This window comes from Phaethon aethereus (assembly GCF_964289735.1).
Source record: "Phaethon aethereus genome assembly, chromosome: 2".
NCBI classification, from domain to species: Eukaryota; Metazoa; Chordata; class Aves; order Phaethontiformes; family Phaethontidae; genus Phaethon; species Phaethon aethereus.
Window position 1 is genome coordinate 148633217 of NC_138582.1, and position 22967 is coordinate 148656183.

At 39.6% G+C, this 22967-nt stretch overlaps 1 protein-coding gene across 1 annotated transcript in view; it reads right to left on the bottom strand.

The window, feature by feature from the left end:
- Positions 1–22967, bottom strand: part of CUBN (cubilin) — a gene marked incomplete at both ends in the record, with an annotated part of 146140 nt that overhangs the window by 59454 nt on the left and 63719 nt on the right. The window contains 6 exons of the mRNA XM_082015338.1: positions 477–590; positions 2884–3000; positions 4657–4813; positions 11094–11275; positions 12933–13107; positions 18389–18570. Coding sequence (XP_081871464.1) covers positions 477–590; positions 2884–3000; positions 4657–4813; positions 11094–11275; positions 12933–13107; positions 18389–18570 — 927 coding nt within the window. The remainder of the gene's footprint in view (positions 1–476; positions 591–2883; positions 3001–4656; positions 4814–11093; positions 11276–12932; positions 13108–18388; positions 18571–22967) is intronic.

Here is a 22967-nt window from a genome sequence, read left to right on the forward strand (position 1 = left end):
CAGAGATGTCGGGAGAAAGATGTAGAAAATTCAGGAACATGCAAAAAAATCAGGCTTTTCAGGTCTTGAGGAAAATCCATTTTCTCCTCACAAAAATCTGCAGCTTTCTTCACCTATGTTTAGTGCGGACTGTGCTTATGAGTGTGGGTTACATTATGTTTTTGTACAGTTAACTGGGAATTCAGTTTAAACTGAATTGCTTGGTTCCCAATATTGTTCAGCTGAGGAGGAAGGAAAAGGCAGCTGGAGGCAACTCCAAACTGCAGGTTATTAGGAATACAGTCAGAGCCTGGGAGGACTGTGTCATTCACACTGAAGACTTAAACCTCCATTCCCGGTCTCCTCTGGCCAGAGTGGCCAAGGAGCTTCCTCTATCAGAGAAAATCCATGAAGCAGGAGGACACTCACAGAAAACCTTGTCCTGTTTACTGTGGGTGTAGTTCTATATATCAAATAAAGAAGGAAAGGCACAATACCTTGAAGAGGAGCCTCATAGTTATTCCCATCCAAAATCTCCACAAAATCCGTTGTACAGTTTCGTCTATTGTTTTCGATATCAAAGTCAGTGAATGAGAGTGTGATGTGGTTGACTGGCAACAGCAAAGAGTAAAAACTTAAAAAGAAGTTTGGCATTTTACAGAGAAATAATTACATGTAAACAAATGTTCCAACTTTTCTCCTCTGAAGTCAATCGGTCCCCATAAAGCATAACATCTGAAGTAGTTTATTCCCTGATATGTGGAGTGAATTTGATGGAAGTGCATCAATCCTTACTGCTAAGGTCCTCCTAAATCTCTTAATATTTCAGTGCTTTCTAGTACAGTCAACATTGGAAGCGTAGGATTTAACATATACACACGAATCTAAATTTCCTAGTATCCGCACAGCTTCATTATATACTGAAAATGTCAGCAAATACAACATGGAAAATCTACGCACATTCAGAAACAAAACTTATTTCTACACATCCATGACCTTCTGTCCCTTTGCGATCTATACCATAGATCTGGACAAAATGTGTATTGATGCTGCCCTGCTCCAGGCCTAGAAAGAGCTGGTTCTTTCATCGTTTTGTAACGTTCCAGATACATCAATTGGACTAGTTAAAGGATCATTAACTACCCTCAGCTATATTTGTACAGAATTGGATTTTCCACACCCTTGAACTGCAGGCTACGTCCTGAAAAAGAGGATTTCTGACTCAGGATATTTTTGACTCTCGTGTTGCTCCTGCTTGTCTGATATGAACAAAGGTGAAGTCACAACTGGAAGAAGAGAGGCTGTCCTCAACACCAGTCTGTGACAGTAGTTACTCCTGGCCTTAGAGCTCCTATGCACTTCAAGCAGTCAGAAAGAGTCTCACGATTTAGATGGTAACTAAGTTTTCTCCCACATTGACCACGGCTGAATTTGACACAAATATTTTGCTTCTCACTGGGCTACAATTAATTAGCTAGAATAAGCTGAAATGACAGACATGGACTCAGGCGCTGCATTCAGCAGGGTGCCAGTGACTGGCATTCAGCTGCATAGTCTGTGTGTTCGGCACCCTTTTGTGTCCTGTCCGGTCAATCAATTACCGCTATCAATGGAGGTCCTCAGGATAGAAAGCAAAAAGGAAAAAACAGTGGGTGGCAAGAGCAGGAGACTTGTTGGCCTTCTCAGTAAAAGCAGAGCAGGAACTCTGCTGTGGTTTGCCACCGGCTAAATCTCTTGTATATGGCTATGCCCTGTAATGCTGTGTGACTGGCATAATGAAGCCATGTGTACCTGTAACGGGTGGCAAGTGGTGGTCCTGGCGGTAAGGGGAGGGGAAGTCACTACATACACAGGCCACTTCTTACACAGCATTTTTCTGGTCTTTCATACTGATGTAATTCAGGAGACAACAGTTATGTATGAGTTTTCAACCTGGATCTAGGAAAAGATTGGTTTTAAAAATAAATGCTGTGCACGTGAGGAACAGCTTTGATGATGTCCTTTTCATGTATTTGTATAAGAACCTATGCTAAAAACAAAAAAAAAGTATTGCTTATCTCCTGATTTTTGTTTTGGTGTTTTCTTTGGCAAATTCATTTTCATTTTATAACTTAGCAAAATAAACTTATAAATGTGGTTGGAACATTCTATGATTTTAACAACAATGGCTAAATATCAGATGAACAACTGAAGTTCTGTAGTTGCTATTAAAAAGAAACATTTATTTTAAATTATGTTACCAGGATACTATTACTCAATTGTAAATATTTTTTAGGAATCTTATACAATGTAAGCTCATACTGGGTATTAAGGGTAATACCAATAACTGATGGAAAATATTTGGTGTTTTATGATCAATCACAATCTGTGTCAAATTAGACAGGAACACCTGAGAATGTATCTTTGCACATAAGACCAGTTTATTTATATTTTTTTATTTGTATTTGAAATTGAAATACCTCTGTACCTTTTCTCGCTATTTAATTAAAATGTCTTTTTTTTTTTATGTTAACAGCATGGATTTGATCTAACGCAACCCTAGCTTGAAAAATCCAGACCAAAATAAGGTTGGCTAAATACAAGTGCTTTAATTATATATAAGCCCTTAGATTTTCTCACATATGAATCCAGCTTCACATAGTATTCAACATCTCATTTATAATTGCAACACTTGGGCCACAGTAAATCAGCTGAGATGACAAAGTTGTAAACTGTTTTCCTCACTGTGCACTAAATCTTTTAGAGTGAAATCTGACTTAGGACACATTAGGAGAGCCACACTCTGCAACTACCAGGATGCAGAACTTCCTAGAGAAATAAAGGAGGAATTTTGTATTGTTATTACAGAAAAGAAGATGAGGATGTTAGTCATCCCAGCTAACTATAAAAGATGTTTTTACTTACATGGTTCCTGAGCCTGAATAATCCAGCTGCAGTTTTGATTGTTTGGGTATTTGGCAGGATACAGAGGAGAGGAAATTGCTGCCCCAACTGAATCTGACTCTATGAAACTTCCGCATGCTTTAGAATGAAACACATACATACACACATACATATTTATATATACAAAACACATATCTTTCTTAGATTCTGTAGTGAAAATGAGTGCATAAAATGTAACATGGTACATCAATGTGAAATGAGGATAAAATTCACAACAGTAATTTATCAGAAGAGATTAAGGACTAGCTCCCAGCACTGGGTGTACTTTCTTGACCTGGATCCACAGGCCGTGCTGCAGCTGGCTGACCATCTGAGAAAAACCAGAGTGACTTGGAAACAGACTTCATCTTTATCAGCTCCTCATAGCCCAGAAGAAGCAATCTTGGAGCCAAAATAACTTGGTTTCAGGGTAGTGCAATCATACACCTATTTCTCTGATCGTTTGCCTGTGTTGGCCACTAGGAAGGAAAAAAATCATAAGAAACTCTCCAGAACCTTCCAATGCCCAAGGATGGCATCACATTGCATTGGCATGATCCTCTTGTTTGCTGTGTCAACAAAACTGCAATTGTGTGAAATGTTGCACATATGCAACAGCTTGACTGACTGCATAACTGTGGCTAATGGTGCTGCCATGCCTCATTTCTAAGCATGACTCATCATAAACCCCTCAGATCTGAGTCGAACACACAGCTGCTTTAAACAGCAGGGTGGGGAGTTAGGTACTAAAGACTGAGATTCATTTATTGTGCTGTGTTGCCTCAAACATCCAGAAGGAGACAGGACTTACAGGGTTTTCTCAGGAAGAGGGAACCTGGGTTACCTGCATCCGAGGTAGGGAGCACTTGCTCACCAGGCATGCTTTGTGCAGTAAATGTGTTCTGAGAATGTTTAACAGATTAGGCTGTCATAACTGTTGGTCAGAACTAGGTATCTAACTAGTACCTCAATAATTGGGGTTCCTGAGATTTTTGCTGATGCAAGTTCCTCCTCTTTATAATTTTTCACAATATTTTCAAAGAAAAAAAAATTCTGGGAAAAGAACTAATTTATAGTGAAAAGTATCCTGAGAAGAAAATGAGATTAAGGGATATTTTCTGCAAAAAGTCAATGGCTGTATCTTCGGGAAAAAATGTTTCCAAAGTTATTATGAAAAAATTAAAGAAAATCACAAAGCTTCAAATAGTACGTAATTTCATGAAAAATTCTGCCCAGTTGGTGTCATTTTTCATTAAAAAGGAAACCATGTAAAAGACCAATTAGTCCTCCACAAATTGGATATTTGATGTTTGGCAGGGTTTGCAGACCTGAATCCATGGGCTTCATCAACAGCACCACACAGAATTCTTTTATAGCTTTTCAGATTCATGCGCATGGATAGACATATAAAATGTTATTTTGTCACTAAGTCTGTGGAAACTGCCAGTTGCACATTTTTCTCAGGACAGTTATGGGTAGCTAGCCCTCTAGGGAGGAGGAATAAGAGGCAGCTGATATGTGCTAGATGCCTTGCTATAAAAAGTACATTTTTCCCCAATCAAATAATCTAATATGACCCTTAGATTTTAAATTCTTTAATCTATAATTTGGAAAAATTCAGTCCCGTTAAAGATACACACTGGTATGCTGCGTGTATAGAAACACTTGCAGTTAGCAGTTGTGCTAAAAGATTGTGTCAAATACAAACAAGCTGGCGATTAGACAAATATGCATTAATGTAAATGACAAAATTACCTTCGGTAAAGCGAGCACTGAAGCCCCTGTGCTGGATGGTTGTATCAGAGCGCAGTCGGATGTACATCAGATTCTTGGAGGATGTGATAGGAGGAGGATGCTGTGTTCCACAGAGTTTTCTAAGAAGAGGTGCTTCATTGCTAGGGCCATCAAATACCTGTTATGAAAAGATCAAGTGAAGTATTTGGTTTCAATAGGAGTACTGAGAAGACTTTTTTTTCATTCAGTCTCTTATGTTTCATATATTTTGATCCTGACACAGCCCGGGTATAAGCACTGCAAACAAACTATGCGTTGCCTATCTATCTTAATTCTGTGGCCATTTCCAAAAAATGCACATATTTCAGGCTGAAGCTACTGTAACCTTTGCAACAAAAATGCATCTTCCTCAGTATGTATCTGGTACAGAAGCAACTCTCCTTTAACAATCCAGATATCCCCATACATTTATTGTTTTCTGTTAATGGCTAACATGAGTTCCCGTGTAGCTTTTATTCAGCTAAACCCTACATCTTGCCTCAGTAAAGCTTCTAAATTGGCTCTAACATGCAACTAGTGCACCAGTGGGAGCTATGGCTGTGTATAAAAAAAGAAGACACTAGGATTATGGTTTTTAGATACACGTACCAGCATCAAGGATCAGAGTCCATATATCTCTGCTTTGTAACAGCTTTAGGGTGCTGAATTACACATATATGCATGAAGTGTTATTTAAGCAGGGGGTAAAGAAAAGTTAAAAAAAGGGAGGAAGAAAGCAAAGATCGTTTTACAAAATTTCACTTTTAATTTTACTACAAATGCCTTCCTTCTCTTTTTTCCCATTACAGCTGATAATTTTGTTTCCTTCTTCTCTGTTTCACAATCAGGAAAAGAAGAATAATGAACCTAAAACCAGTGAGTTTCTAGTTTATGCAACATCAAAATTATAACGAGAAACCACAGAGAGGGGAAAATGGCCACAGTCTCAGAATGTCCCACTAATCTTTCCTAGCACTCCAGCAGATGTGATTTGTTGCTGCTGTGTTTGGAGCCATGGGCCAGTCTCAGAGCCCTTGTGCCTAGTTTCAGAAGTGAGGAGCACTGGAGCCATCAGCACAGTTGCATGACCCACAGAGGAAGGGCCTGTAGGGTTTAGCTGAATAAAAGCTACACGGGAACTCATGTTAGCCATTAACAGAAAACAATAAATGTATGGGGATATCTGGATTGTTAAAGGAGAGTTGCTTCTGTACCAGATACATACTGAGGAAGATGCATTTTTGTTGCAAAGGTTACAGTAGCTTCAGCCTGAAATATGTGCATTTTTTGGAAATGGCCACAGAATTAAGATAGATAGGCAACAGTTGAATTCAGCTCCTGTTTCAACATTAACGTCCCTCATTACCATAGGCACATCATTTAATATAACCTGTGACTCAGCTTCCTATAGGAAAATGAAGAAAAATATGGATAAAAATATGGGTAGGAGGACTGGAAGATATCCAGGTGCCAGGATGTTAAAAGCCATATTAAAAGCTCACTTTGGCAAAATAGTGCCGTTGGGTTAGAAGAAATTTACTTCTTATTAAGATTGTCTTCTTTTACTTCAAAATACCTCAAATTCCAGAAAGTCTGTGCAATGCAGCACCAATGAATTAAAAATTTCTAACTAGACTGTATAACACAATGCAATGTTTCTGCCTCCAGTATTCAAAAGCCTTTGAACACATTAGTGAAAATAATATATAAAAACAGTAGCTGAGAGAAAGGTGACTTGTCTCAAATAAACCTCGGTGCTGAGAAACAAAGGACAAAACTCCTGCTTAATCCACTGACGTACCCTACAGAGCCAATGCTGTATTCATGAATTAAACATTTGCCCTTGGGCCTATAACGCTAGCTAGCTGTGTGGGACCTTGTGATGGTGTATTAAGTGTACTCCAATGTCTGTAAAAATGAGTACGTGGTAAAGAGACCCAAAATATCCATCCATTCAACATTTCTTTCTTGGCATGCTGCCACAATCAGCCCTTTAATACATAGCGTGTAGTGTTTATTCTTCCTCTGCACATATATTCTGTGTATAAATCAGACTGCCTGGTGTTATAAAACCACAGACCATGGAATGCAAAAAAAAAGTAATGACTAACAAAATAACCCTTACAAATTAAGGTACTGTCTTTCCCTAGACAGTAGTGAGAGGATTTTATCTGAATGCTGGAACTGAGAATAAGCATTGCATTGACAGAGTGTAGAGAGAGAATCTGAGTACAGCTCATGTAAACTGCTGGTTTTGATGGATCTGTGCCACTCTGCAAAGCTGAGGATACGACCATTGACACATGGACTGTGTTGAAACTCTAGTAGTTGAGCTTTCTCACTTGGGAAGATATTAAGGATGAGTAAAATAAGAGACTCAGTAGGCACTTAATTCCAAGAGCTTTCTGGAATAAAGAAGTCTTTCTTTCTTTGGTAATACTAGGAGAAGAGCATGAAGTCAGAGGAATGCTTTCTAAATGAAGTGTATTTGCTGTTTCTGGGCAGCTTGCTTGAAGAATAGTACTGTCTCTTCTTTCAGAAACCCAGAAATGATTCCTAGCCTTTACACACTTCCTAAAAATCTGACTGAAGCAACAGTTCAGTGTAAGCATTAGTGAGATACAGCAGCAACTCTCAGGAGTTATTGCAGTTACAAGTTAAGCAGGAACAGTAACACATGGATATTGTATGGCTGCATCATTTTTGCTCACCCGCTCTTTATTAGCTTAAACTATTTTATAAGGAGGACTTCAGTCTTGAATCTAGATCAGAAACCACAATATTCACACACTAGTTCAGGAAAGAGTTGTGTCTCTCTGCAGTTTCTTAAAGTTGTTTTGAAAACATCTGAGAAATGCATTTCTGTGGCTGCATGAGTAAAGGAAAATGATACATCTGCTTACTTAAGAGTCAAGTTTTCATTTGCACTGTGCATAGCAGCAATTTGCTCTTCTCTTCCCTTTCCACAATGAACATAACTGAATGACTCATTGCCGCCTTGGTCAAATGTGTCCCGTATTTTTCAAAAGCACATGACAAAAGATAATTTTTGTCTTCTGAGCCATAAAAACTCCACATATTTCTAGCTGTCCTCTCTTGGAAGATTCTGTCTGCCAACACCTGAAATAAATGAAGTCATACCTCCTCTCTGGCTCCCAGAGGCTTACATATCTACATTCCTGTGTACTACTTGTTATACTGCAACAGGGAAAAAAAAAATTACTCAATCAAAGACACTGAAAAGAACAGACTATTTCTCCCTCCCCTTTTCAATGCCTTGTGCTACAAGCACTGTCTTCTGAGCCACATCCGCCTCGAGTTTCCAAATACTTGAAACTCTTGCTGACCTGCACTCCTTGGTGTAGCACCAGATACAATAGCAGTTAAACACATGGGCAAAAAATGTAAGAAATGGTGTATTCACAATTTCTTCCCCTCTATTTTCCTTCAAAGAAACAAATTTGTTGTAAGACCCACTCTCCAGATAGAAATGGGCTGGTACACAAAGAGAAAGTAAAAATTTATTCCTTATGTATGGTGACAGTGACAGCAAAAAGTCTTCTCAAAGATTTTCTGCATTCTACAGAATGCAGAGTTCTACAGAGTTATATTTGAAATCAGAGAAAGTAAAGGCTATACATCCTCATTTAGCAGATGAGGAGATGCTCATCTGTTCTGAGAACAGATACAGTACAGAAGCAAGGCATAGAAACTGAGGAACCAGGTAAATTTAGACAGCTAAGTGAATGAAGAATGTGAGTTTTGGTGGCCTGGACTGCTGTCTGCGCACTCCATCCATTGACTCTAGAGGGTGCTCAGAGCAGTTACACCGTGGGCTACCGCTACGGGCTTAGAATTAATTTGGCTGGACCCAGATCTGTGCTCAGACTCACATGTGAAATCATTGAGCAGAACTGAAAAACGCACTGGGCTTTTTCAAGTTACCGTAAAGCCAAGAAACACCAGACATTAGTATCTTCCCTCCCTCCATTTTGGTCACATAAAAAATGTGCAGTGGAAAACATTACAGGAAAAAAAAAACATTTTCATGTGTTCCCTATAGAAAGGAATTTACGGTAGAAAAATTAAAAAAAAGATCTTGAGTCATAAGGCAGGGAAAAATTATTGGGTCTAGAAGGGGAAGGATGAAGGAAAAGGCCATTGGTACACTCAAGGGTGGAGGGGAGCCCCAAGAGAACTCAGATAGCAAATAAAATCCATGAAGATAAGTACAAATTTAAGAAATAGAAAAGGGTGGAACCACTGTGTTACTCATACACAGTAGTTGTTCCTAGATTAGAGAGAGAAAAACAACCCACCAGCTTCCTAGCTGTCCATATTTTCCGTTTACGCAGCTTTTGGAATGCAATTCCTAAACCATTCACAGTCAGACAACGTACTTATATGTTTCCAGGCACACTCTGTCCCCTCACTCTTTTCTCCTATTCTCCTATATTCTCCTATGTGTGAAGCATATAGCAAGCCTTGGAATGAGACAAACACAAATCACATCCAGGTGTTGGTAAGAAGTGTAACAAATAGGGTAAAGAAAGAAAGCCCATCCACTCCTTCCTTGCCCTGCTGGTCTCCCTACATTAGTACTGAAGAGCTCTTCTCCACCTCATACACCAGAGCCTCAGAGCCCTTCGTTCCCTCTTTGCTTCAAATCAGTATTGTCCCTCATCCATTTTCACACCACTCTCTGCTTGGTGGGCAGTGATTGATGCCTACATTAAATTTAAATCTCCCTCCCTGCTCATATTGCTGCTTCAGTCATGTTTGCACAGCTGGGGCTGATGGGCAACTTCCTCCTCCACCAGAGGAGGAAGAAAAAAACCTCCAGAAAAAAACCAAAAAGCAGAAGCAAACCACAGATACTTGTATGGCAATAGAGGAAAAAGGGTGTCACTGCACTGCAATGGTCTGCAAACTCTGCTCATGCAAACAGCTCTGCCACAGCCATCTCCTCTGCCAGCTGAAGGGCTGATGACTTTCTGTGATTAAAAACCCCATCCCCATATTCAGCCTATAAAGGTAATGGGAGCTGTGCCTGTAACTGCAAGGAGCTCATGGAGCTGCGTACTCTACAAAGTGTTTAGATAGGTACATACATCCATTGGCATTAGGTTTAAAAGAGAAACTTGTGTATCAGGTCTTTTCAGAATTTAGCCCTTAATTTGCAAATTTTGAGGGGCATTTTTACCAGTACTGCCATTTCAGATGGCTCGTGTTTCTGTCAGGCAATCTGATTTTCTACTCCTGTGTGATATCGCAGAAGACTTGGAAGTTTTTCCAACAGATTTTCCCTTTCAGTGATCCCTTGATGTAGTTAAAGAATTTAAACAAAAAGACATAACCATATTTCCTTATGCTTCAGAACCAGAAAAAAAAGAACAGACATTGTACAAAGAAGCTTTGTGGCCAAATGAAATCTTCAGTTCTGCTCAGCAAAATGGGGACACATTTCCTTTTTTCTGGTTCAGTACAAAAAAGTTTTACGAGGCAATGCTGTTAAAACTGATGCTGTTTTCAAAAAAGTCTCAGTTCATGCCAAATTGAGTTCTCTGTGAATGACAGTTTATCAAGGAGAGGAAAGTTGGATTTTGGGCTACAGCCACCGTGCTTTATCCGACTGGTACTGATCACACACGCCTTTGTAGTGAGTGAAGTGCAATCCGACATCAAAGGTCAGGTTTTCATGTCCCTGCTCCCAAAAGGCCATGTGGAGATGTGGAGTGTTCTTCATTGTCATGCACTGATTGAGCAGCAACTTGAATTCCTGTGACATCAACAAAAGCACGCAAACCAACAGCAATATGAAGCTTTTAAGAGAGCAGCAGCTCTAATGAAGCAATTAGACAGCTGAGGAGCACCTGAATACACAGTGCATACATAAAGAAAACCAGCCAGTCAGAATTCCTTCCCGATGTAGACCTCCCTCTCTCCTGAGTTTGTAACAGATTGTGGGCAATCTATTAAATGTGTGGGCAGTCCATCCTATGGCTTGGAGTAAACTGTGGTAAACTGCACTATAAATAGGAAACGGTGTCATAATAACAGCCATCTATGTGTGAGGTTATTCCTGCAGTACTAACTGCAACTCACACCACCAAAAGGAAAAATGTGGTGCCAGAATGCAGCATGCACTGCTTTCCACAAAAGCTCCTTCGAGATATATGTGGGAACCTGAAAGAATGCAGAAATACATTTGTGAAGCCTGTTTCATTGGTGAAGCAAAGGGAACTAGATCAGAACCATTTGGCTGTAAATTTAAGCCTTAGCTCACTAGTAAATAAATATGACTATCCAACTACCAGTCTGAAACCAACTGCAGCCTAGGTTGCACAGTAAGCTTCCTTTTTTGCAAGCATTTCACCAGATTCATTAAGGAAATGTTTGAAATTTCTGTTGTTACTTACTGCAACATTGTCATAGTTACAGGAATGGTGATTTTCAATGTCAAAATCCGTGAAATTCAACAGGACTCTGTGGCTGTAGTCAACTTGGATAACCCAAGAACAATCTGTGTTGTTATTATAAGGTTGAGGATAGTTTGGAGAATGTATTTCCCCACTGATAGCTTGGAAAATACCACCACAGCCTGCAAAAGACATAATCAGCTTTAATCACAACCTTTTATGCTTAGCAAGATTCCACCTCTACTTTTGAACTAAGGGAAGAAGACCTCCATCTTTATGTTTTCCACATTAAACTTTTGTAAGATGAGTGCTCCAACTGTTGAAGTCTCCTGTCTGCAACAACAATCAATGGAAATTGCTATTAATCAGGAAAGTATAACATTATCATTACTGGTGAATGTGCAAAAACAATGCTTGTGAGTAATGTTTCTTTCCAGCTACAGGCTGGTAGCAGATGTTGTAAAGGCTGAAGCATTAGTGCTGTCTTCCTCTATCCTACATATTGCAAAAGCAATCAAAAAGACCATTCATATGAATGTCACAGACCTAGCCTACTGAGAAAGCAATGACTAGGCCTAGCTGAGCACAGGGGTGAGAAAACAGTTTCTGAAAATATCAAGACAGCTAGGAGCTTCACTTTCCCCATAAGCAGTACAACAATTGCAAGCCTCAAGATTCTACTTCTCCACCCATGCAAGTGAAGGCTTCCTAAGGACCCCACCCTCAGGTATTTCCGACCAGAACAGCATTCCAGTGCTCATGAATATCTAAATAGCCTGCAATGATGGATCCTGTGCAGGAAGTGCCAGGGCTTTCAAAAGGACTAACACAAACAAAATGGACTTTTATATGTTGTAAAGGGACAGAGGAGGGTGAGAGAAAGACATTGTGACTGCTGTAGATGGAGGCAGCCTGCTGGAAGGATAAAAAATACACTGTTATTGTGTTCTGGTGAGTGGGTATTTTAAAGGTTAGAGGGGCATTGGAGTACAGCAAGCAAGATGCTGTAAAGGGATGAGAAAGCTTCAGGGGGCCTAAGTAGAAAAAATAAGCCGCCAGATCTCAGAAGGGGATTAATTCAAAGGACTATTGTAGACTTTTTTTATTTAAAAAAATCTTGTGCCTTTCTCATAAAACTTGTGAGAATGGAGAAGTATAAACCTTGACAAACTAATGAATCAGTGTGCTTAATCAAGCAAAACTGCAAGAATTAAAATCTGCCTCTCCTCACCTTTCATTGCAATTATTTTCTGATAATTGGCCTTTTCATAAGAACTCCCATGTAAGAGACATGTGGTTGGGTCTTTTAAGCATGTCTCTGCTTTTACTGATTACCAGTAAAGCTTTGAACAAATAATCACACGGGGAATGGATGAACCTTATAGAGTTCAAATATTTACTAATTACTCCAAATATTTTTTGAGTCCACTGAGTTCTCCAAGTTAAGCCACATTCTCAGATATTTTTCACTTTACAGTTTAAAACCAAAAAGCATCATTCAGGTAATAAAGGATCCTGGCTGGGTGAGTGGGTGGGAAGAACTGCTAGCATGCTAAAGTTCTTTTATGATTATAGGGATGTCTTGATTAATTATGTAGAGAAGAAACCCCAACAAGGTAGACTGCTACAAAATACATAAATTGGCCTAGATTTCAGGTAGTTAGACAATTTTTTCCTCTGTGTGTATTTCAGCATCTCTTAGTGTTAGCAAATCCAGTAACACCCAAATTCTCCTGCAGCTTTCAGTCCTATGCTGTTTGACTACTTTAAATGCATGCATGGCTGGTCCTCGATTCTCAGACTTCCTGAATTTCTCATGGTATTAATCAGTATACTCACCGCCCGGATTTTCTTGCCAGGAGGCATTAAAACCTCTCCCTGTCACTGCTGCATCTGTCTTGAAATGGACAATGGCTGAATTGCCAGTAGTGGAGACTCGCAGTGGGTTCTGTGCTGATCTTGAAACACACAGCTGGGCTAGTCTAGGAGAGAGGAAATCAGGGCCACCATAGACCTAGAAATGGAAGAAACACTGTCAGTTTTTCAAATAGACTGTCTACCACACAGAATATATGAGAACTGTTTACCTAGGAGGAAAAAAAATCTGTAAGTATTGAAAGTGATTCCAGGTTTTGAAATGTAAAGTAGCTAGTATTTTCTCTGCAGGTTTACTTGGTATCTGAACCACCTGGTGCAAGTATGAAATTGTAGATGATTTCAAACCAGCCTTGCATTAAATAAGGATTTTCTGCTTTGCCACCGGACTCTGCCACATTCTTCTTCCCCCATCCCTCCGGGGTTAGCACCTTTTTTCTGTGGAAATATGAAACCACACTTTTTTGTATGCTTGTGCAAACAAACTGTACCTCTTTGCAGGAACTTGTGCTCATATTTTGCACCCTGTATGTTTAAAGGCACAGTTAAGTCTGATTTTTAAATTGGGGCTAGATTCTATCACTCTTTCTGATAAAAAAAAAAAATTGCAATTTTATTGACTTCAATCACAGAATCAGCATCGAAATTATGGGATTTTGGTCAAGTGAACTACATTTTAATAATACTCTTTGGAAACAAGGATATATATCATGCATATTTCCCATAGAAGACAGGTTTTGACTTTTATGAATAATTATTTCCTACTCAGAAGAGTGTGCCTCAGGCAGTTATAAACTAGAAAACCACCATTCTCTTAAATATCATCAGCAGTATTGTGTAAGTTACAATGCATTTTTAAACCCATTCAAGTGAATTAGATGGCAGTGATGAAGCCTTGATAATCCTGTTTCTTGTTTTCCAGAAGAGATGTGGGATTTTAGTTTGAACCCATTTATAACTGGTGGAACAGGCTCACCTTCCTTAGTCTTCCCTCTCAAAGCTGAAGAAAACACACATGCTCAGTGCAATTTTCAAAACCAGACATGTGATTTTGGTGCCTAATGCCTTCAATTTTCTTGCTTTCTTGCATGCTAATGAAATGCCACCTGATATTAAGGGACTCTTGCCTTCCATTGGTATGTCCCTGGTAGGACAACTGCTGCAAAAGTCAGCTTGACAGTAAACTCAAATGTGAAAACCGTTAAAAGAGATACACCAAATAAAGAGTGTAGTATTGTCTTTCAGCAAATGAACTAGGAATAGATAGATCCTCATTGTATCAGCATATATTATGTATAAATCCTAAAGCAAAACTAAAGAATGGCAAGTTCTAACAACAAAACCAGGGAACATGAAGATAAGACAACAAATCCCATCAGGATTTTCCCACCAGTAGCATCTCAAGTCTGCTCCCATATTTTACTAGTCTGGTAAACATAAAAAAGGTGAAAAAAAAGCAGTCCATGAATCTCTCACAGAAAGTGGCAGTACTATAAGAACCAGCCTTCTATATGGCTCTTTTGCCCCTGATCCCTTCTAGATGAGGGGAAACTCAATATTTTAATAAGCTCTGCTGGATACTTTTTAACCTCAGAAGAAGTTTGGGTTCTGTCCAAGCTAAATATCTGAGCAAGTCTTACAAATAGCTGAGCTAGTCCCACCACCTCCAGGGCTAAGTGTAGTGCATTGCTACATAATTTGATTGATTGTGTGCTCACTAACTGCTCACAGTGCCTGACACTGCTCTACCGTTAGAGGTATAAGGGAAAGAACTTTTTTTGTAACTGGAAAAAACATTCAGTGACTCCAGGGTAATGTGAGACCTCAAGCCGAAGTCTGCATCCCCAGAAGAAACAAGGAATTAATTTTTTTATAAATGTCACAGTCTGTTAGATGTTCAGAAGACTATACTTCGGTTTAGTGGCTGATTACACAGGCTTAATAGCTTAAACGTTTTAATTTTGACTGAGACAGCACTTTTTTGCATTCTGCAGGGACACTGTGTGACTTGAATGGATAATGGTTCCCCTGTCCAATCAATCGTCTCAAGGCATTCAAGAGAAGTCAGAATGGATGAAATCACAGCTCAGATTAAGAATCTGTAATGAAGCAGTCACAGTCTGGGGAAGAAGCATATTTGTCCACTGGAAGCTCAGTCTCTTCAGAAAAATCTTACTGCTTGGCTGCTTGTGAGGCCCAATGACAGCTGCATTTGTAAGAAGTCTGTTCAAAATGTGAATTTTAAAATGTGTTTGTGGTACACTCCCTGAGTCAGAGTCACAGCATGAGATCTAGCAGGAACACATGCTCTTAATCATCTAAACCAGCCCAGAGAAGCTATGTGGCAGAGGAAACAGCAGGAGTTTCTAATATGCATCTAATAAGCATCACAGACCAGCCTCTCACATCATCCCTGGTGCTCCCTGGGGCCATCTGCACACCATGGGCAAGGGGACCAAACCCAGCTCTGACATAAACCCTGCTGATTTCTGTAGTATTACCTCAGAAATTAACTTGGCCCAAGCTGAACACTTACAGTTGACCTGTTAGAAGAGAATTAAGAATGGGGAAGAAATATTGATGGGAATCTGAGGTTTGTGGGTCTCCTTTACATCATTAACTGTTCGGCAATGACCTTCTGCACAATTTCAAAATAAAAAGCACAGTCAAAGGCATTCTCTTTACAGTTAGGAGTGTATTTTCTTTTCTCCTTTATGCCAGTTCAATTAATCAGTTGCTTTCACAAGGGCTGGAACAAAAACAATTTAGAGTGTTTCCATGACAAAAAACAATAAAATATTACTTTTGGCTACAAAGAGGAAAACCAATAGTTACCACATGAAAAAAAAAGAAGAGGGAAAAACAGAATGGATGGAAAGAATGAATTCCAGGGTGTGGTTCACAAAGAGTCACAGGATGTCTGAGCTGCAGACAGATAAAAAAAAAAATAAAAACATTTAGTCTGACCAGAGCACCTGATCCAGAGATAAAGTGATGTTGGATGGCATAGCAGGGATACAGGACACTGCCATAAAGCCCATGGTTTTAATCTGTTCTTATCATTTGCTTCTGCCCCGTTAGCTCCATTTATTATTAACAGTCAGCATTCCAGAGTTATGAGCAACAGAAAGCTGTTTTTATGTTGTTGGTCACCCTCATGACACAGATTTTCTGGGAATAAAACTGATCCCTGTCCAGATATAACTGCCAGCAAAAAGAGAGCCCAGCTTTGACAGAGAATTAAGAATTATGGCAATACTTGATGTTTCTTTATATTTAAATGAGAAGAGCAGAACGTCTAATGAAGATTTGGAAGTGCAATAGATTGACAGGGTTCTTTTCAGCTCAGAGCTACATCTTGCTATGGCAGAGTATATTTATAGTTTAGAAAAATCTGGTCCATATTAAAGAAAATATGTCATAATTTAACAAAGCAGGCATGGTCATTTTTCTCTATGTATGCATTTTGAATAGAAGCCATTTTACAAATATTTTTAACTCTTTCATTGTGTCCAAAATGATGGCTTCTATTTCCATGAAATATTTCTAGAAAACATCATTAAGAACATCTTAAAATTTGCTTCTGGATATTAGTAAAAGGAATGGAATATGATGGGGAAGAGAGAAAGACAGTGTGCAACAGTGTCATAGAAGAAACGAGGAGGATTAAAGGAGAATGTGTTAACACTTGAGCATGCAGAAGCTGCAGGGAAAACTTTAGGATTTCCCACACAAAATTTTTACATAACTATTCTTGCAGTCTTGGTGAAACATGGCAGTACTGAGATACTGACATAGAAGAGACAGCTTGTTTAGGAGGCGTTGTCAAAGGGAAGGGAAGGGAGACAGTTGCTGCATTTTACAAGAACAGAAAAATGCACAAGAGAGAAATGTTCAAGAAACTATGGTATAAAAATGAAGTTAGAAGCAAGGTGCTGCAATGGGAAAGATCTCTTAGAATCTTCTTACAATTCTCTGCCAGGTCAAAGGGGTGAGGATGTTACTAAGCAAAAGCTAAATGCATCCAGGTGAGCAAGTTTTGTGATTACTGGAGAATTTTTATTACAAGACAGCCTGTTTCAGAGAGTAGATAGAGTTAACAGGACAGGGAGGGACAGCAGGGTGCAGAGCTACTTTAGTACTGATTTTTACTTCCCATTAAAGCGGGAAAGTTATTTGGCTTGTAAGAAAACAGGAAGCGGTAGAACTCACTACTCAGAGATAGGGAAAAAGCAAAATCAGAAGGATAACTATGAGCAAAAGCAGACTTCAAAACCCAAAGAATTGGTAGACGGGATACTCTTGGTAAGATAATGTGAGAGTGAAAGGAGTTTGGAACATTAGTGATCACTGAAACACACTGCGTCAAAGACACACCAGGAACCTCTTTTTTTCTAACACTTTTCAAACTTTTGTGTGTATGATTTTCAGCCTGGACAACTACAGGAGAGAAGATTAGAAGATAAAGCAGCTCCTGAAAATAGTTAACCATGTTCTTTGGTTTTTTCCCCCACTAAATCTGAACCATCATTTCTTCTGTGCAAACTATATCAGTCATGCTGTGAATGTGTAATTTTATAACAAAAGTAAGGAAATATGTGTATGGCAAGGTACATAAAGGTCCAGCCTGCAGTTTGGCAGGGGAAGCTGTTTGCTGCCAGGCAGAACCTTTGATCTTGCACCCAGACATGAACAAATTTTCCCCAATACCTTGATTTATGTTAGGATATCTGTCAGCAAAATCATCCCTTCTTCCTACACTGGAAGTCTGTTCAAAGTCTATCTGGGATTGGTCACCTGGCTGCTTCCCAACATGAGCACAAAGATGCCATATATAATGGCACCATCCAGTCTTACAGGTCTCTTGAAGGTCAGTAAAGCCTTAGAGACATCCCTTTTCTCCTTGTTCTACTGCCCTAAGGTGACTAGGACACTGCCTCTTTTATTCTTTTTTTCTGAGTACAAAGATTCTTCATAGTTTTCAGGGTTATAAACCTCCCCACTTCCTTGGAAGGTCCTACACAAGGTCTCACCTTAGTTACCTCCCCAGTGATCCATTATCTTCCTTTACATCAGGAAATTTTATCTCTGTGGTACAGCACCCTGCACTTAGTTCACTGTAAAGGGTGCACTTTTTAAAACTGAGTTTTTCAAAGCAGTTTTGTCTGTTGTTACAAAGTGTACAGTGCCTAGCATCATTATTGATTAAGGTATACAGACACCAAAGGCATAAAAGCAAAAAATAGCACGAGCATTGTGGCATCTGTGACAACATCAGTGGAACTTAACTGCAACCATAGCAGAAATTGGAAATTGCAGTAGAATTGTTTGTTCTGCTCCTGCAGCTGTTGGGATGATCTGTTCTAGACAGCAAAGTATGTAACTTGTGTATTTTTGAGGAGTAGTTCTAATGCTCTTACCTCCAAAACATCGTAGCTGCAGTTTGGGTGATATTCAATGTCGAACTCCTGAATGGTAAGTTGAATGCTGCTACCAGGTGCTGTGTGAATGTACCAGATACATTCCCTATTGCTTGGGTATCTGCTGGGGTAGCCAGGGCTCTGAAACGATCCAGAAGGGCCAGAGAGTTCTCCTCCACAGCCTGACAACACAGCAAAGCAGCCCATCAGTGAGGGGCTCTGGAAAAACTTACTGACAGCTCTGCAATGAGGACAAGCATTAGCACCCATTTCATGCATAACTCTGTATACTGGGCTTGAGGGTCAGCTCTGCCACAGGCAACCCAGGTCTAGCAGTGAAGAGAAACTCAGGAGCTGCAGGCTGGACCTGCTGGCATTGCCCATGCAGTGAGCACTTCACCCCCTGTTTTGGCATGTTTCTCACCATCCCTCAGCATCTGCTTTGACAGCTGAAGAAACTGAGAGCGCAAAAAAATAGACGTTTTTTGTATTGGCCTCTAACTTTGATCAGTTCTAGAAAGCTGAATCAGATCCATCCTCGGTTGTTACTGACCCCAACTAATACACAAACTAAGTTATCATGGGGGGGGCTTCCTATTGTTGTAAAAATGCCATTTCCTGCTGCTTTAGAAATCATAAAATTAAAGACAATGCAATTTCCCTCAGCCCACTGAGCATGATTACAAGCTGCCAAGTCACAGTGGATAAACTGGCTTTCTGGCATTTGGTGGGTTTAATGTTCTTTTTTATTGAATAGTAACTGTGCAATTGTAAGATATGCCATGTTTGAAAAGTTATGTATTTTCTTCTCAGATAAGAAATTACTGTCCTAAACTCACTCCCTAGCCCCTTGGATGATCAAGTTCTTGCATATTATGAGCTAGATTTAAAAAACCAACCAAACAAAAAAGATGCAAAACAATGGATCAAATGCAGGCTCTGATTTGACAGCACAAAGCAGCCGAACACCTGAGACTGCAGTTTTATCATTGCTTTATGGAGATATGGCAACTGCTGCACTTACCTCATTTTGGTGAGATGCCAGGAAGATGCTCTCCCTGACCCAGTCCCTGGGTGTTGCTGTCAGTGGGGTGGGAAGGCAGAACAGCCCTTCCCTGTGTCAGGACAGACTTAGGTCAGCTAAATTTATCATGAAACCTCACCTTTAGAGAAGCCAGAGGGGTGGCTGTGTATGCGTCACATGCAGAAAGCAAAGGAATTGTGCGTTTGATCTGATTTTACGTGTGTGTTGCTCTGCTTTGCAGCAACACTTTTCTCCTCTCTCTGTTACAAGCTCCCAAGTGTTTCATTTAGGCACTACCTAATCTTTTGCTTACACAGCTTTTTATGGGGTGACTCAAGCTTTGTAAGTAAAACCCACACTCCATCAATCTCTTTGGCTTCATCTCCAACGGGAAGGTTCTGTCACATGGCAAAAAAACCCCAAAATAATTAATAAAACCATCTAACAAACCATGAGCTGCATATCCCCGGAGGCAAATATTGTGGTATGTCAGAAGTGGTAGATAGCATCTGTATCAGAACTTTTAGTTATAGGAGACATTTTATAACATAAACCCAATAAACTAGCCCTCTTATCTGCTAAACTAATCGACACAGATTTGTAAAATTCCCTTAATCTCTACTAAGTCTATGCATAATTTGCAACTTGAACAAGGTATCTTTGGCTATTGCTCTGCTTAACCCTTTTTTTTTTTCCTTCAGGAAGCTATAAATCAAGTTCTTCAATTAAATGCAAATACTTTCCTCAACACCTTCTGTGACAAACTTGTGGTTATTGAAGGGTGGCTGCTAAGCCCCAGAAGCATTTGCCATCATCTCTACCATGGTGTCTTTCAGCTCCTCACTGAAAACTTGAGTTTGGTTTTGCCACAGTTGAATCTAGGACTTCTAGGACTGCAAGGTGTGTGTTGGTCTCTTTTCCCAATTGACAAGCAATAGGATGAGAGGAAATAGGAAAACTTTCTTTACTGAAAGGGTTATCAACCATTGGAACAGGCTGCCCAGGGAAGTGGTTGAGTCACTGTCCCTGCAGGTATTTAAAAGCCGTGTAGATGTGGTGCTTAGGGACATGGTTTAGTGGTGGGCTTGGCAGTGCTAGGTTACTGGTTGGACTCGATGATCTTAAAGGTCTTTTCCAACCTAAACGATTCTATGATTGTATGATTGTAAAATACAAATCTATGAGAGGAAAGAGCAGCAAGTCTGAAAGGGAGCAAAGCAATAAGAAGGCATTTTAAACTAAAGAGCAGCCATCTAAATGAAGATGTCTCCAGCCATGCCAGCAATGTAACACACCTCTGTCAGTCCATAACCCAGTACTCCCCAGAAAACCATCTTTTAAAAACAAAAATTCCCACAATGGAACAATAGTTAGCTATAACCCAGGAAAGCCTTTGCTTGGCTGAGGCTAACTTCACAGGTGTATTGGCATGGGCTTAGTTCTTCTCCCTTTTTCCCCATCTTCCTGCACAGGATGCTCCATAGCCTTGAGGTGGTTTGCCCTGCAGCCACAAAGCTACCTTGTCCAGCTACCAGACGTCTCAATGAAGGAGTAGCTGCAGCATTTAAGTGTATTTGAAATCAATCCTGCCTTCAGTCCCTCTGGAGAAAGAAATAGAAAAAGGTAGTGCACGCACTTCCCTGAGGCCCACTAGTATGGGTGGGTAAGTGTTAAGTCCCTGAAACTTTTATATCCAGGAACATTTCAGCAGAGAGACAGAGAGGAAGAAATCTTCAGTGTAACCCACCACCCCATTTATTTTTCCCAGCGCCATCAGAAGATGGCCTAATTTTCCTCAAAAGAAACCTGGTTGTTGGGTTTTTACAACTGGAGGAAAAAAAAGGTGTTGGCAGGGGGGAGCCTTATAGCTGAATTTGCAGGTTGAGTTACTCTCTTTTTTCTCGGCAGCAGGAATGAAACAGCTGCTGAGAACTGACTTCAGGAGAGGAAAGCCTCCTCGCCAGCTTGGGAAACAGAAAGATTCCTCAACAAACAGACTTGATGGCTCGGCTCCTGAGGGGGTGGGAATGGGGAGGCAGGGGAGTTTCAGCAGGCGAGAACAAAGCAAATTGCTATTTATCTCAGCCTGAAGAAAGCTGGCAACTTTTTAAAACTAAACAGGCAGTTATGACTCAGCTTCTCCTACTAAGAGTTTCCTGATAGCCACAAAGACATGTTTTTTATTTAAACACAAAATGGTTCAGAGGAGTGGAAAGCTTGTGTGCTGCACTTTGAGGCACAGATCTTTATTTCTATGCAACCCTTGCAGGTAGCATGCAGATTACTCACACTCCCTCTCCAGAGCAGTTTATGTTTTCTTTAAGCCCAGTCGATATTCTCTGGATGAGGAATGTGAAGCATATGAATAAGAATGTCAAACTGTTGTTAATGTGCCATTTCTCTTCTTCAACTACAAATGTTCCCAGAAAAGGCTTTTTGTTAAAAGAGGAGTGATTCTTCTTAGAGTGCTGCAGTAAAATGGAGGTAAAGTTTAGATCTCTGTGATTCATTTCTTAAAATGAATGTACTGAACTCATGTTGCCAATCATTTATTGTTTGCAAACAGATGGGAAATTGCTTGAGTTTATGCCTAAGTATTCACTGACTAATACCCAAAAAAAGGACTCACTGATCTTTGCAAATATGTGAACTTCACACCTGAACTATTTTGACTGACCTGCATAAGCAAGCAGAAACCTCTGTATAAGAGCCTTAACATTATCTCTGAACCTCTGGCCAGCTGGCAGAAAGTGTATGTATTATGTTTCTGTTCTTACATGAATGATGTAAGAGTCAGTTCTGTTTTGCTTTTTTGAATAAATAGATGCTAGATGATTTTAACAAAATACTTACAGAAATACTTAAGAGATTAAAACAAATGTGCCTGTCTTTAAACTCACTTGCTACATTTATGCAACACTAAAATTAGAAAAACTCAAATATTGATAGAAAAACTTTTTTAAATGCTTACAAACTGTGAAATTGTATATGAAAGCTTTTCCCACCCTTAGAATTTAAAAAAAAAAAAAAGAATTGGCCAGGAATACTCTTTCAAAATGAGAAGAGAACCAATTCACTGACTTTGCAGCTTATATTTCAGTTCCTGGAACATTATGGGCCCTTACTATTCACAGTCTTTTTGTCTTGAATATTTTAAAAAGGTGAATTTAGAATTCGATCCCTGATTTATTCGGTGTCTTCCTCATTTTCATTAGCTACAAAATTCTTGTAGCATTATTTCTTTCTTTGATTGAATCACAGATACAAGCCATCAAAGAAAACTAAACTGCATGTTTAATAATTTTTCATATTATTTATGCATTACCTATGAAGACAGATTCCCTGCCTTATACTAGGCTTTGAAATCTGCCTTGGCAGATACTTAAAATAATCAGAAAATATATCAAACAAATTACATTCATGTGAATGGTGTTTAGGCAGATGTAGATGTAGATGCATATTTATTTACACACAGATGTGAATATATGTGAATATATGTATGGATTTTGCTTTTAAAAAGAAAACTTCAGGAGAAATGCCAGTCCTGTTTTTTTG